The following is a 16,705-nucleotide window of genomic DNA, read 5'->3' on the forward strand; positions in this document are numbered from 1 at the left end:
TCCAATCTTCTCCCTGCTTGTCTGTAAACTGCTGTTTAATCTTTTGAACAGTCTGTTAATATTTTGTTGCTGTCACTGATGCAAGACTTCCCCACCAAGCATTAGTTAGTGGAATGAGGTCAGTCAGAGAGAGAGAGGGATGAAAGGAGAGGTAGGAAGGAAGAAGTGAGGGAAGAATGAGGGACTGAGTGAAGGACAAATAAAGGGGTGAAGGAAGGGACAGATTTGGGTAGTGAAGGAAGCAAGAAGGGAAGAGTGAGTGAGTGAGTTGGGCTTAACGCCGCTTTTAACAGTATTCCAGTTATATCCCGGCGTGTCAGTTTAATGTGGGAGGAAAGCCCGAAGTGATGCAGGTCCCAGACGTTTACCACTTCGGTGAAACCCACGAGCACGGGTATGGTGCTGACAAACCTAGAAACATAATCGGAGCGAACCGGGATTCGAACCCACAATAATAGGTTTTTGGCGTGCCAAAGGGACGCAACTCTGCATAGTGAATTGTGGCGCTTTAGACGACTGGGCCACCCATGCCCCCCAAGAAGGGAAGAAGAGAGGGAAGAATGAGAACTCAGGATGAATAAGGAGGTGAATGGAGGGATAGAGTTAGGTAGTGAAGGAAGAAGGGAAGAAGAGAAGAAGTGACGGAAGAATGAGAGACTGAATGGAGGATGAAGAAATGTATGAATGGAGGGAGAGAGTTAGGTAGTGAAGGAAGAAGGGAAGAAGTGAGGGAAGAATGAGAGGCTGAGTGAAGGATGAATAAAAAGGTGAAGGGAGGGGGAGAGAGAGATAGTAAGGGAAGAAGGGGAGATAATAGGGAGAGAAATGAGGGACAGAGTGAAGGATGAATAAAGGGGTGAATGGAAGGAGAGAGTTTGGTAGGAGGGAAGAAGTAATGGAGAAATGAAGGACCAAGTGAAGGAGAAATATGGGGGTGAATGCTGGGAGAGAGTTAGGTTTGGAGGGAAGAAGAGAGGGAGAAATGAGTGAAGGATGAAGAAATGGATGAATGGATGGAGGGAGAGAGTTACATAGTGAGGGAGTAAAGAGGAGGGAAGGGGAGAGAGACAGGGATGGAGGGAAGAGTGATGTATGAATTGCGGGATGAAGTGAGAGAGGTAGGAAGGATGAAGGAAATGAGAGATGAAAGGGGAAAGAGTTGAGGGAGTGAGTGATGAAGAAAGGAAACAGGAGAATCAGGGATGCAGGGAGGGAGAGGTAGTCTGGGAAGGGAAGAGGACGAGAAGTGAGGAGTGATGGGGGGATTGAGTAAAGAATGAATGAAGGGTTAAAGGGGAAGAAAGTTAAGTAGTAAGGGAGGAGTGATGGATGAAATGAATGAAGGGTGAATGGAGGGAGAGAGATGAAGTGAGGGAGGCCAGGGAGAGAGGCCGAGGAGAGAGAGGGAGAGGAAGGGAGTGAGAGAGGAGGGGAGTGAGAGATGAAGTGATGGAGGCTGGAGAGAGAGAGGAAGGGAGTGAGTGATAAAGTGAGGGAGGCCGGAGAGATAGAGTGAGAGATGAAGTGACGGAGGCTGGGGAGAGAGAGAGGAAGGGAATGAGAGATAAAGTGATGGAGGCTGGGGAGAGAGAGAGAGGAAGCGAGTGAGAGAGGAAGCGAGTGAGAGATGAAGTGATGGAGGCTGGAGAGAGAGAGGAAAGGAGTGAGAGAAGAGGGGAGTGAGAGATGAAGTGATGGAGGCTGGGGAGAGAGAGAAAGGAAGGGAGTGAGAGATGATGTGACGGAGGCTGGAGAGAGAGAGGAAGGGAGTGAGTGATAAAGTGAGGGAGGCCGGAGAGATAGACTCAGAGATGAAGTGACGGAGGCTGGGGAGTGAGAGAGGAAGGGAGTGAGAGATAAAGTGACAGAGGCTGGGGAGAGAGAGGAAGGGAGTGAGAGATGAAGTGACAGAGGCTGGGGAGAGATAGAGGAAGGGAGAGATAGAGGAAGGGAGTGGGAGAGGAAGGGAGTGGGAGATGAAGTGACAGAGGCTGGAGAGAGAGGAAGGGAGTGAGTGATAAAGTGAAGGAGGCTGGGGAGAGAGAGAGGAAGGGAGTGAGTGATAAAGTGAGGGAGGATGGAGAGATAGTAAGAGGTAGTAAGGGAGGAGTGATGGATGAAATGAACGAAGGGTGAATGGAGGGAGAGAGATGAAGTGAGGGAGGCCAGGGAGAGATAGAGGAAGCGAGAGATAGAGGAAGGGAGTGAGAGAGGAAGGGAGTGAGAGATGAAGTGACGGAGGCTGGAGAGAGAGATAGGAAGTGAGTGATAAAGTGAAGGAGGCTGGGGAGAGAGAGGAAGGGAGTGAGAGAGGAAGGGAGTGAGAGAGGAAGTGACGGAGGCTGGGGAGAGAGAGGGAGGAAGGGAGTGAGAGAGGAAGGGAGTAAGTGATAAAGTGACGGAGGCTGGAGAGAGAGAGAGGAAGGGAGTGAGAGATGAAGTGACAGAGGCTGGGGAGAGAGAGAGGAAGGGAGAGAGATGAAGTGATGGAGGCTGGGGAGAGAAGAAGGGAGTGAGAGATGAAGTGACAGAGGCTGGGGAGAGATAGAGGAAGGGAGAGAGATGAAGTGATGGAGGCTGGGGAGAGAGAGGAAGGGAGTGAGAGATGAAGTGACAGAGGCTGGGGAGAGATAGAGGAAGGGAGTGAGAGAGGAAGGGAGTGAGAGATGAAGTGACAGAGGCTGGGGAGAGATAGAGGAAGGGAGAGATAGAGGAAGGGAGTGAGAGAGGAAGGGAGTGAGAGAGGAAGGGAGTGGGAGATGAAGTGCCAGAGGCTGGAGAGTGAGGAAGGGAGTGAGTGATAAAGTGAGGGAGGCCAGGGAGAGATAGAGGAAGGGAGTGAGAGAGGAAGGAAGTGAGTGATAAAGTGAGGGAGGCCGGGGAGAGAGAGGAAGGGAGTGAGTGATAAAGTGACGGAGGCTGGAGAGAGAGGAAGGGAGTGAGAGATGAAGTGACGGAGGCTGGGGAGAGATGAAGGGAGGGAGGCTGGGGAGAGATAGAGGAGGTGAGTGATGAAGTGAGGGAGGCTGGGGAGAAAGATGAGGAAGGGAAGGAGAGATGAAGGGAGGGAGGCTGGGGAGAGATAGAGGAGGTGAGTGATGAAGTGAGGGAGGCCGGGGAGGGAGAGGGGAAGGAAGTGAGTGATGTTCTTCTTGAGACATGTAACGTGTATCTCCACAGAGCACACAGAGGACATAGTGACCTTGGTGTATCAGTACATCCACCTGCTGCAGAAGGAGGGAGTGCACCAGTGGGTGCATGATGAGTGCAAGGTCAGTTGGGAGTACCGACATTAGGGTCACTGAGATCAGCTTGGGGTCACTGAGATCAGCTTGGGGTCACTGAGATCAGCTTGAGGTCACTGAGATCAGCTTGGGGTCACTGAAATCAGCTTTGGGTCACCGAGATCAGCTTGAGGTCACTGAAATCACCTTGGGGTCACTGAGATCAGCTTGAGGTCACTGAGATCAGCTTGGGGTCACTGAGATCAACTTTGGGTCACTTTGCATGTGCGATAGAGCCAACATGGAGACGGTCATATCACAGGGGGTGTAATAACCAGACCCGTATTACACCCCTGCTGGGCTGATATGGTTTGTCAATGCATTTTGAATGGGTAATTGATATCAGCCCGGGTGGTAAGAAAGTAGAGTTACATCCCTTGGTGCATTGTCTGCTCGGCTAGCTTTCCCGTGACAATGTCTTCCAAACAAGGTGAACATGTTCCGCATTGACTTACAAATGGAATAATAGAGCTAAAAGCTATCTTGGAGAAAACTGAGGATAGATTTAAAAGAGAAATGGAAAGGGAAGGTTTTGTGAACAAAATGAAAAACAAGAACACTAACAGCGACCTGAAACTATTCAGAAATTATTTTAAGGACACACACAGAATTTAGAGATGTTTTATAAATGGAAGCATTTTAAAATTTGATGTTCTGTTAAATGATAAAAAGTTCTTATTGGCAGTGTTCATATCATACCCCATATCAACCGAGACCCCCATATCAGCCCAAACCCCAATATCAACCCGAGACCCCCATATCAGCCCTCTGGTTTTCGGCCCCCGGGCTGCTTTGGGGGTGTCGGGCTGATATGGGGTGATATGAGAACTGCCATGTAATAATACCAGGCCAGTAGAGGGGGCAGTCTAAGGGTCTCCACCAAGGCCAAGAGGTTGTTGTCAACGTCAAGTGACTTCATGATTTTGTAACTGATAATCTGTACTAGCTTTTTATGTATTAGTTTCTAGCTTGTTCAAGCTCCCTGTATATAAATGTTTTTCCTGTGTTACCATGGTTACAGAAACTGAAGACCATCAAGTTCCAGTTCAAGGACAAGGAAACTCCAAACAGCTATGCGACGTCTTTAGCCCGAGACAACCACGTGAGTTACAGCTGTTACACAAAAGTCGGGAACAAAAATGTTTCTTATCAGAGGCATATTTTCAAAATCACAGTGAGGTTTTTCCATCTTTTCCTCAGCAGGCAGAAATCAAATTTAATGTCATAGCAAAACTGCTGTCTTTTTTCAAAAACGAGTCTTCTGTTAAAATCCAGACAATCTGGACATATACCAGTTATTTTACCTGACAAAACCAAAAAAACATTGATCATGTTGATAGTCTGGAATAAAAGTTATTGACTCTTTGTCTGTTCCACACCTGATGACACCACACATTGCCATGGAATAGCTGTATTTCTGGTTCACCTAAAGGTTGAAAGGTTTATCATTATTCTAACCAGCTATGTCAATACTCGACAGACTTGTATACACTACATTCCACCATTACCTGTGAATATATACAGCTATTATGTAGTGTAGAAGTGACACAGTTCTATATTTAATATTCTAAACAATTGGGCCTTTGAGTTCTCATTGAAGTGAAGGGGGCACGGGTGGCCTAGTCGTCTAAGGTGCCGTGTTTCGCTATGCAGAGTTGCGTCCTGTGGACACGCCAGAAACCTATGATTGTGGGTTCGAATCCCGGTTCGCCCTGATTATGTTTCTAGGTTTATCAGCACCGTACCCGTGCTCGTGGGTTTCACCGAAGTGGTCAACGTCCGAGACCTGCATCACTTCGGGCTTTTCTCCCACATTAAGCTGACACGCCGCGATATAACTGGAATACTGTTAAAAGCGGCGTCAAACACAACTCACTCACTCACTCACTCATATTGAAGTGAATGAGCAAACTGTGTGTCTATACCATTACCTAGAACCAGGCCTTTGCGTGATTAGCTTCTTTGATGTTTAGTGTGCACTCAGGAATATTCCAGCCATATGATGCTGTAAATAATCAAGTCTGGATCAGACAATCCAGTGATTGACACCATGAACATCATTCTATGCATTTGGGTATTCGATGACATGCATCAACCAAGTCAAGGAGGCTGACCATCCGATCCCATTAGTCGCCGCTTACGACAAGGTGGTAAAGATATACTACTCAAGTACTTGAGTAATATGAAAGATTTGGGTGTTCTTTGACTTCCTTTGAGTTGTGTAGTATTTACCGGGGATGGAGAAACATAGTGTACACAAAGCTGTGAAGTACTGAAGATGATCTCTCTGATGCTGTAGGGGGCACGGGTGGCCCAGTCGTCTAAAGCTCCGCGATTCGCTGGGCAGAGTTGCGTCCCTTTGGTACGCCAGAAACCTATGATTGTGGGTTCGAATCCCGGTTCGCCCCGATTATGTTTCTAGGTTTGTCAGCACCATATCCGTGCTGGTGGGTTTCACAGAAGTGGTAAATGTCTGAGACCTGCATCACTTTAGGCTTTCCTCCCACATTAAGCTGACAGGCCGTGATATAACTGGAATACTGTTAAAAGCGGCGTTAAACCCAACTCACTCACTCACTCACTCTGATGCTGTAGTTGGTAACATGTGATGAATTTTGTGTGGTCGACTCCAGATTTTGGGGTAGATGTATGTATTACCATTGTAATGGGTGGGTTAGATTAAGGGGAATTGTATGGGCTGACGTAAGTACCTACCTTTGTAGTCATTTATTGGAGAAACGAATGCCCACACTGGCATAGTGACTGGGAAGACGTGACAATGCTAGGTGGCAGCCATGTTTGAGAGGGCCGAGGAGGAGCATGGCCATTGGTTGTGTCTGTTTTCCTAGTCACATGGGCCCCGTGTCGTGTATGATGAATCTTGACTAACAATCTCTACAGATATATAAGATTGAAGAGGCTCTGTCTGGACCTTACCTCCTGTCCGAGTTCCGTCCTGATCTCATTCTGGACCTCCTCAACAAACTGACTCCACAGAACATGAGGTAGGTGTTGCTGTCTGACGGTCACTCAGTGGTGGGGCGGTCGGGTAGCCTAGTGGTTAAAGCGTTCGCTCGTCATGCCGAAGACACGGTTTGATTCCCGACATGGGTACAATGTGTGAAGCCCATTTCTGGTGTCTCCCGCCGTGATATTGCTGGAATATTGCTAAAAACCATACTCACTCATTCACTCACTCACTCACTCACTCACTCACTCACTCACTCACTCACTCACTCACTCACTCACTCACTCACTCACTCACTCACTCACTCACTCACTCACTCACACTTATTCAGTGGTGCGACAGGTATGTCTCGCAGTTAACAGGCATGATGTCAGGTGTGACCACAGATTAGGTGACCAACAATGGCAGGAGTGAACTACATAAATGAACTGAAATTTCTGTAGCTGAATATAAAATACCTCACTGGGATAGCCACGATTTTAATGATAATGATACTTATCGACTGCACCTTTAGCACAACCTTCTCAGTACCTTCTCGGACGATATTCAGAGTTACCTCCCTTACACTATGTTCTCAGCAACAGACTGTACCTGGGGAACTTGTGGATTTTTTTAGGCTTTGACCTTTTTTGTAAAAAGCTGGGAAATAGGGAATTTGGTCAGTTAAAAGTTCTCATCATACACCAAGTGAGTGAGTGAGTGAAATGAGGTTTTATGCTGCAATTCACTGGGCAGATTTGCATCCCTTAGGCATACCCAGAAACCCATGATTGTAGTTCGAATCCCAGTTAGCCTTCATTATGATTCTTGGTTTGTCTGCACCTTACCCCTGCTTGTGTATGTCACCAAAACTGTAAACGTCGAAGACCTGCATCACTTTGTCCTTTCCATCCTCATTCATAAAACTGACATTCATCATGTGACTGAAATACTGTTCAAAATGGACCTAAACCAAACCCACTCACTCACAGGCGCCCCAGCCATGGCATGGAAGAAATACATTAAATGCACTTCACTCTTTGTGGGAAATTTAATCCGACTCTTCGGCGCTACAAGTCAATGCTTTAACCATGAGGCTACTCCATTCTCTTTGATTATAAATGTATTGCAATGGCCATTATGCTGTCAACATTAATGGCAGGTAAATTTGTAAGACCCTGATTTGTAAACATTCTGATGTAGAAAGGTCTCTTGTGAAATGGGGGCGGTCGGGTAGCCTAGTGGTTAAAGCGTTCGCTCGTCACGCCGAAGACCCGGGTTCGATTCCCGACATGGGTACAATGTGTGAAGCCCATTTCTGGTGTCCCCCGTCGTGATATTGCTGGAATATTGCTAAAAGCGGCGTAAAACCATACTCAGTCAGTCTTGTGAAATGGTGACCTAAATGGTCTGCTATGAAGGTTCATTTCTGAGTTCACCAATATCGGGGCTACATAATAAAGTAGTGTGTTCTACAGTCTTTGACTAATTCCCTCCTTCAATCTGGCTTTAGTGTGACAGTTGTGGCCAAGAAGTATAAGGGAGTGACAGACCTGTCAGAGAGGTGGTATGGAACCCAGTACAAGGTGGAGCCCTATTCTAAAACCCAACTGAAGGTAAACATCATGATAGGGAACTTTCTCACATGGTATTTATTTATTGCTGAAAACTCTGAATTTTGTTTGTTTGATAGGCAAAAGTTACTTTGAAGTTATATGACAAAGTAGACAAAATGTATGGATAACTTGTGTATTTACTGTAAAAGCGATGTTTCGGTATAGATCCTTATATCATTGTCAAGCAAGGGCTTGTGACTACTTTGTCTACTTAGATTATGTTCAAATTCCAAAATTGCCCGATTATCAGGATATGGAAAATTTATTAATTTCACTAGTCTGCTAAAATGATGTGATACCCGGGTTGCCATCTACCTAATGGTGAAAGTGGTGGTCCACAAGTTAAAGTCACTAGTCCTCACCAAATATCTCTAGTCTCGGACTTCTGATTGTGACCATGACTCTTGCTTTGTCAGCACTCTGCATGTGTGTTTCACCAAAGTGGTAGGACCTGCATCACTGTGGGCTTTTCTCCCTCATCAAGCTGACACGCCATGACATGACTGGAATACTGTTAAAAGTGGTGTTAAACACAACTCACTCACTCAAAGACAAAGTTGTAGTGATGTTTTCAATATTTTTATTCTCAGCAGAGAAAGAGCAAGAGTATTTCAGCAATCATATCAAGTTACACTTCACATGGATGGCAATGGTTTTATTATACCCCTGACCTTTTAGGTCTGTCCGTCTGTCCATCCGTCTGTCCGTCCAAAAACTTTGTCCGCTCGATTTCTCTTAAACTATTCAGTGGATTCATCTCAAACTTAGTACATTTAATCTGTGTCATATGGAGGGGCAGTCAAAAGAAAAAAAATGTTTTTATTAATTTTCCATTTTTGTATGAATTTTTCAAACCCTAACCCTATCCATTATTTAATTTGAAACTACTGACACACTAGGCGGGTCGGGAGTATTAGTGAGCCACGCTCACTTTTCACCTTGTTATTTCAGCACTGGGATGACTCTGGTCTTCATGACAACCTGCATTTACCAGACATCAATGAGTTCATTCCAGAAAATCTTGACTTGGTTCCAAGGGAGGAGGTTTGTGTGCCACTTATTTTCTGGAGAAATAAACAAAGTAAATTTATGTTGTAAATTTATGTTGTAGTTTGTATTGGATAACAAATATCTTAAATTTCTGAGTATGAATGCTGTATGAGTATGATGATAAGCATCAGAGGCAGGTCCAGGATTTTGAGAAATGGGCTTCATTCTAAACCAAGTCACCACATGAACAGGAACAAATACCAACAGGTTGAGATTTGCAGTGTCATAAAAAAGGTGGGATGTGCACCAAATGACCCTATGGGGATTCCACGTTAGTACAGGACCCCAGCATCTCATGCTGGTCGTATGAAGCGATTGGGTGGTCAGGCTTGGTGTGTTGGTTGTTAGTGTGTCCTACCCCAACAATTATCAGTGGATTGTCTGGTCCAGACTTGATTATTTACAGGCTGCCATCATATAGCTGGAATATTGCTGAGTTTGGCATCAAACAACAAACAAACAGTTACGCTCAATACAACCCCCTCTGTATTCACTTGTGACCTATGCACGTTCTCTTATGATTATTATGATTATTATGATTATTATTTTTTGGTTACAGGTGACGCAATTTCCTGTTATGATAAAGGTAAGTCATGCTGACATTTACAGAAGTGAGTGGAAATGAAAGTCTGTTTGACCCAAATTTGGAAATAACATGAAAAAATTAACAGAAGCAGCTTCCCTAGGCATAGGAGTTATCTGACTATAAAAGTCCAGTTTTTAGCCTTGCCGAACTAGCTGGAATTCCAGAATTTATATTTTTGCTGGACTATGTATAGTCCAATCAAAATTTTGTAACTAACTAGACATCCAGTTCATAAACAACATGGATTTCAACATGCAGATTTTGGTCGACTGTAGGATTTGCAAAGCATGTGTACCGTCAACTGGGTGTCGACAGATATTTTCCAAATCTTTTCATGTTTTTAATCAAGGTGCTCTGGTGATTTGATGCCCTTCCCGAGGTAGGACCTGTTTAATTACAATAAAGATCTTGATTATTGATCAGATCGTCTTGACTGGGCGCCGCCATTTTGTTTGAAACAAATGCAAGTGATCAGAGAGGTGGATTCTGATTGGTCAATAGACAATAGAAGAGACATAGTTGGGATGTAACTCGTAATCACCACTGTAGCCACTACGATCAAGTCTGGAAATTCGAGCCTAGTACGGCAATGTTGGAAACTGGACTTTTATAGTCCGATAACTCCCTTGCCTCAGGAAGATGATACAGATGTTACTCACCCCCCCTTGTATCTGAACATTTATTGCTTGAACAAGTTGTGGAAAGAATCACTTCAGCCATTTTGGAAAAGGCTTCCTTATATGTCTTCCAAGTATTTTTAATTGTTAAAAAGGAATTTATTTGTGAAGTTTTGCAAAATGTTCCTGATCATCTTTAGTCCCTAATTGTGTTCTTATTAAAAGAATATTCATTGATTCCAGTGAATTAACAATAAACTGGTTGTGTCTAAAAGTATGTGAAAGCAGTGACATGTTTCATTCTGGCAAATGTAAAAAACATTAATTGTTATAAATCAAGTTAGACTCACTATACACTGATATTGAGGATAGAAAATGAAAAATGGTAAACACATTTACATGATAAATTTCTTCAGTTCAGGAAAGTCTGAATGCAGTGTGGTGAATACTTGGGTATACGTGTAATACGTTATTGCTGTTTTCAGAATGATGACCTGACAAGACTGTGGTTCAAACAAGATGACAAATTCCTGCTCCCAAAGTCCTACATTTCTCTGCAGTTTTATAGGTAGATCTGGGTTAGAATTTGTCTTCAGCAACCCATGCTTGTAAGAAGTGACTAATGGGATTAGGTGGTCAGGCTTGCTGACTTGGTTGATGCATGTCATCGTTTCCCAATTGCGTAAACTGATGCTCATGATGTCAATCACTGGATTGTCTGGTCCAGACTCAATTATTTACAGGCCGCCGTCATGTAGCTGGAATATTGCTCAGTGATGAGTTAAACAACAAACAAACAGTTTTGGAGGTTGATGTTCATACTGTGCCTAGGCAATACAAATGCCATTATGCAGATTTATTACATAACTGTTGTTCGCCCCGATTATGTTTCTAGGTTTGTCAGCACCATACCCGTGCCCGTGGGTTTCACCGAAGTGGTAAACGTCTGAGACCTGCATCACTTCAGGGTTACCTCCCACATTAAGCTGACACGCCGTGATATGACTGGAATACTGTTAAAAGCGGCGTTAAACCAAACTCACTCACTCACTCACTCCCATAACTGTTGACTGGTACATGGACATTGTGTATTACTATGTCTGGTATTTACTGTTTTTAGTTTGCGTATTTATCAGCAGAATCCTAGTAGGGAGTATGGGTGGCCTAGTTATCTTATGCGTCTGACTGTGTGTAGAGTTGCGTCCCTTAGACATGCCAGAATCCTATGATCCTACATTTGGCCCGATTGTGATTCATGGTTTGTCGGCCCCAGCCCATGCTTATAGGTTGTAGATGGCATCATTTCAGCTTTCCTCCTACATTGTACAACTAAAATATAGCTCAAACCGATGTAAAATCCAACATCCACAATCCCTCTATTAGTAGTAAATTAATTTTGTGCAAGGCAATTCCACTGTTCCATATTCATGTCACATGAAGGGCGGTCGGGTAGCCTAGTGGTTAAAGCGTTCGCTCCTCACGCCGAAGACCCGGGTTCGATTCCCGACATGGGTACAATGTGTGAAGCCCATTTCTGGTGTCCCCTGCCGTGATATTGCTGGAATATTGCTAAAAGCGGCGTAAAACCATATTACTCACTCACTCACTCACTCACTCATGTCACATGATACTTTAAGTAAGGAATCTTTGGGTATCCCTCAATGAAGACCTCTATTGCCTTCAGCTGTATTGTGATGTTTTTGTCCCAGCCCCTCGGCCTACACTGATCCCGGGTGTGTGTGCATGCTGTCTCTGTTTGTGTCGCTGATGAACGATGCCCTGACAGAGTACACCTACTCCGCCGACCTGGCAGGTCTCTCATACTCCTTCAGTAGCTCCAGGGACGGCTTTGATGTAAGTTCTGTAACCATGGTAACTGTAGTATATACAGTAGCACATAGAGTACACCTACTCCGCCGACCTGGCAGGTCTCTCATACTCCTTCACCAGCTCCAGGGATGGCTTTGATGTAAGTACTGTAACCATGGTAACTGTAGTATATACAGTAGCACATAGAGTACACCTACTCCGCCGACCTGGCAGGTCTCTCATACTCCTTCAGTAGCTCCAGGGACGGCTTTGATGTAAGTACTGTAACCATGGTAACTGTTGTCTATACAGTAGCACATAGAGTACACCTACTCTGCCGACCTGGCAGGTCTCTCATACTCCTTCACCAGCTCCAGGGACGGCTTTGATGTAAGTACTGTAACCATGGTAACTGTTGTCTATACAGTAGCACATAGAGTACGCCTACCCGGCAGAACTCATTTTACACTTAGGGGCTTAAACTTCTTCGTATGGGCACTTAAGCAATTCTCAATGCTGATTGGTCAAATATCACTTCACATTACTTCATCGTTGAGACCATTAAAATTTTTATATTATGGGCCGACTCTCCAGGAAGAGTTTCTTTTCTTACTTTTTATTCAATTGGCAATGAGAAATATAAAGGAGAACCTACTTGAAAGTCTGATGTACTGACTACCTGCTCTTCATGAATGCCTTGTGTAACTCCCTCGCCATAGGCTTGGGGCTTACACCATTCCTTCACTCAGGGCAGATAACCAGTAATTCCTCCTGTCTCCATGGTGATGGCTGTCATGTAACTGACTGCAGTATAAACATGGCCTCCCTCCCTTCTCTAGATCTCTATCAACGGCTACAGTGACAAGCAGAACATCCTCCTGGAGAAGATCGTAGAGAAGATGACCAACTTTACAGTCGACCCCGTCAGGTTCAACATCAAGAAGGAAAAAGTAGGTCAAATAGACTCAAAATTATGACTGGGCATTGTTGCAGTAAATAGCCGTGGTGCTGCATGATCAGATTCAGATACACACACAGATGGGAGGGCAAACATTGACGTACATTGAAAACCTGCCTTGAGAATTGAAGGTGAGGTGAAATTGGGTTTAACGTCGCGTCTAAGATTATTGGACTTATATAGCGACGTGAATGCACGTGTGTGTGTGTGGCTGCTTGTACTAGTCCGGACTGATGCCGATTTATAGTGCTAGCCCACTGAGATACCATGCCGCAGTTTAACATGAATACCCCACTCAGACACAGTATACTGACTCCGAGCCGACCAGTCCTTGTTTTAGCCCCTTAATGCCGAGCGCCAGACAGGGTAACAACAAGTACCATCTTTTAACGTCTTTTGGTATGACGCGGCCGGGGATCGAACATCGGACATTCCGCTCTCCGGGCGGACGCTCTACCACTAGACCACAGAGGCGGTCCTTTGAGAATTGAAGAGGAACAGACAGTCTGGGCGTTGTGTGTCCAGGGTTACTCCAAGATGATAAGTGGGGGAATCATGACTACTTCTTCATTTATTTTACAATGCCCCTAGCATGTTGCAGCGGTTGATCCCTGGCCTCATCATACCAAAAGACAGTTAAAGATGGAACTTACTGTTACCCTGTCTGGCGCTTGGCATTAAGGGGCTAAAACAAGGACTGGTCGGCTAGGCATCAGAATACTGTGCCTGATTGGGGTGTACATGTTCAACTGCGTTATGGTAGATCTATTAAACCTGTATTAGTCCAGGCTAGTACAAGCAACCACGTCGCTATATAAGTGCAATAATCTTGAACAACAAGTTAAACCTTATGTCACCTCCCCTCACTAGCATGTAATGACTTCAGGGATTTGTAAACACTACTCTCCTCCACCACCTGTGAATACATAAGCCACTTTGCATTGTACCTGTTATTATTCTGCTATTTTTGTAAGGAATCAGCCTGGTTTCAGCAAGAGGGAAACCTTTGATTATTCATACCAATAATTGACCTGTAAAGTTCCTTGGGTAGAATAGGTCTTGAGCCACCCATCCTTGCCGTAAAAGGCGACTATGCTTGTCATAAGAGGCAACTAACAGGATTGGGAGATCAGGCTTGTTGATTGGTTGATGCATGTCATTGTTTCTCAATTGTGTGGATTGATGCTCATGATTGTCTGGTCCAGACTAGATTATTTCCAGACCGCTGTCATATGGCTGGAATATTACTGAGTGGGGTGTTAAACAAACAAATAAAAATTCATCACACAAGTGGCATCGTTTTTTGATGGTAACGTGTGCAGCTTGCCCTGTGGTATCAAAGTAGGGCAGGAGTTGGGCTTATTTTACATCCATGAGATATACACGGCATCATTTCATAGCCTCACTGAATATAGACACACAACACCACTATGCTGCATATCGGCCCTTTGTATTGATGAGTGATGGATACATAGTGGATATGTAGTGTGTACATATCAGTGTTTGAAATAATTTTAGAACCCAACAAGGTGTGTTGTGTTGCCTGCCCATCTTCAAAACTACCTGCCTGCATTCAGACATTATGAATATTGAAAAATCACGAAACATAAGATACAAATGGTATCTTGATTCGGTTGAAAAAATGCAAACAATTACTTGAAAATCTACAAGAAGTAGTCTCAGAATAATCTGCCAGACTAGTGGGCAGGTGGAGAAAAATTTCAGGCAGCCTGACGGCAAAGTTACTAGCCACGGGCAGGCGGGCAAGCAGTTATTTCGGACAATGATACATACCCAGAAGCACTGTGTGGTTCACTGTAGTGGTTACTGAAGCAGGGCGGCATCAGTCACAACCACACTTCTGGTGGGACAGGAAGAAAGGTTGAAAGTAGTTGTAGTGAGCCTCACTGACACAATACACCAGAACTGAGATGACACCTTATTGTTTCAGCTGGAGAGGTCGTACCGGAACTTCATGGCGGACCAGCCCAGCCAGCATGCCACCTACGCCTTGTCGCAGCTCATGGCCAGTGTGTTCTGGACCAAGGAGGAGTCTCTTCTGTACCTGCAAGGTAGATGAGTCAATGTGTGCGTGACTTGGGGTTACACGCTTTGAACAGTATTCCAGTTATATCAAGGTGTGTCAGCTTATTGTCAGGGGAAAGCCCGAAGTGATGCAGGTCTCAGACTTTTACCACTTTCGTGAAACCCACGGGCATGGGTATGATGCTGACAGACCGACGAACATTAACGGGGCGACCAGGGATTCGAACCCCCAACAGACCCGTGAAGATCCAGGGTAGAATAAGTCTTGAGCAACCCATGCTTGCTGTAAAAGGTGACAATGCTTGTCATAAGAGGTGACTAACGGGATCGGCCGGTCAGGCTCGCTGACTTGGTTGATGCATGTCATCATATCCCAACTACGTAGATCGATGCTCATGATGTCAATCACTGTATGTCTGGTCCAGACTCGATTATTTACAGGCAGCCGTCATATAGCTGGAATGTTGCTGAGTGCTGAGAACCCCCAACATAAGTTTCTGGCTTGCCCAAGATACACAACTCTGTGCTGCAACTTGTGGCACTTTAGACTTTAGACTACCCCTATCTCCTGCAAGGTAGATGACACTTAGTACATGAGTGAGTGTATTGTGGGGGAATGTTCTGTTACAATGAAGTCAATCTTTTTTAAAGTAGTAAATAATCAAGTCTGGATTAGGCAAACCAGTGATTGATATGAGCAATGTCACTCTCCCTCGGGGTACAGTGACATGCAGTCAACTCAGGCACTGAGTCTGTCCACCCCATCCAATTTAGGCTGTATCCCACCTCTGTGTTTAGATGCGCCAACAGGGAAGCTGAAGGCCTACATCCATCAGTTGTTATCCCACTATATGTAGAGGGGGGTTGTGTGAGACTGTATCCCACCTCTGTGTTTAGATGTGCCAACAGGGAAGCTGAAGGCCTACACCCATCAGTTGTTATCCCACTATATGTAGAGGGGGGTTGTGTGAGACTGTATCCCACCTCTGTGTTTAGATGCGCCAACAGGGAAGCTGGAGGCCTACATCCATCAGTTGTTATCCCACTATGTGTAGAGGGGGGTTGTATGAGACTGTATCCCCATCTGTGTTTCAGACGTGACAACAGGGAAGCTGGAGGCCTACATCCATCAGTTGTTATCCCGCCTCTATATAGAGGGTCTGGTGTATGGGAATGTCACTAAACAGGTGTGTATTTGCAAAGAAGTTATTAGATGTGTATGTCTTAGAAACCCTTGTCATGCATTGACCGACAATAATGTTTGTTATGACACAAAATAAGATATGGCTAAATGGCCCAAACTGATGTTTACATCTGGCATTTCTTTTGTATAAGACATGTAAAACCAACTCAGAAGCCTGAACGTTCCAACAGTTTGGCCCTCTAGGAAGGTTCATGCTCCACTGAATTCACACAAAGTGAAAGTCAGATCTCGAATACAGTTAAAGCCTTGTGCATGTAGGGAGCCCTGGAGACTGTGGGTGTGGTGGAGAAGCTACTGAGAGAGAAGGGAGGCACCCAGCCACTGCTGCCCAGTCAACATGTACACTTCAGGGAGATGAAGCTGCCCTCAGGTCAGTCATTGTAGACTCCCTGACTCTGTAACTCTGACTGTGTCTTTGGGACTCAGTGACTGTAACTTGTGTTTCAAGGACTAATTGACTGTAACTTTATGACTGTGTAACTGTTACCTTGTGACTCAGTGACTGTAACTCTCTGCCTGTAACTTTGTGACTCAGGACTAATTCTGGGACTCCGTGAATGTAACTGTGTGTCTGTGTCTTTGTGACTT

At 44.9% G+C, this 16,705-nt stretch overlaps 1 protein-coding gene across 1 annotated transcript in view; it reads left to right on the top strand.

Annotated features, from left to right (window-relative positions):
- Positions 1 to 16,705, top strand: part of LOC124143872 (insulin-degrading enzyme-like) — a 42,396-nt gene that overhangs the window by 9,054 nt on the left and 16,637 nt on the right. The window contains exons 12-23 of the mRNA XM_046513020.2: positions 3,181 to 3,272; positions 4,306 to 4,386; positions 6,186 to 6,289; positions 7,745 to 7,847; positions 8,799 to 8,891; positions 9,457 to 9,483; positions 10,586 to 10,668; positions 11,810 to 11,954; positions 12,749 to 12,859; positions 14,819 to 14,939; positions 16,009 to 16,100; positions 16,376 to 16,487. Of these exons, the coding sequence (XP_046368976.2) occupies positions 3,181 to 3,272; positions 4,306 to 4,386; positions 6,186 to 6,289; positions 7,745 to 7,847; positions 8,799 to 8,891; positions 9,457 to 9,483; positions 10,586 to 10,668; positions 11,810 to 11,954; positions 12,749 to 12,859; positions 14,819 to 14,939; positions 16,009 to 16,100; positions 16,376 to 16,487 (1,164 nt within the window). The remainder of the gene's footprint in view (positions 1 to 3,180; positions 3,273 to 4,305; positions 4,387 to 6,185; positions 6,290 to 7,744; positions 7,848 to 8,798; positions 8,892 to 9,456; positions 9,484 to 10,585; positions 10,669 to 11,809; positions 11,955 to 12,748; positions 12,860 to 14,818; positions 14,940 to 16,008; positions 16,101 to 16,375; positions 16,488 to 16,705) is intronic.

This window comes from Haliotis rufescens, unplaced genomic scaffold (genome assembly GCF_023055435.1).
Source record: "Haliotis rufescens isolate VD_foot unplaced genomic scaffold, xgHalRufe1.0.p SCAF_12, whole genome shotgun sequence".
NCBI classification, from domain to species: domain Eukaryota; kingdom Metazoa; phylum Mollusca; class Gastropoda; order Lepetellida; family Haliotidae; genus Haliotis; species Haliotis rufescens.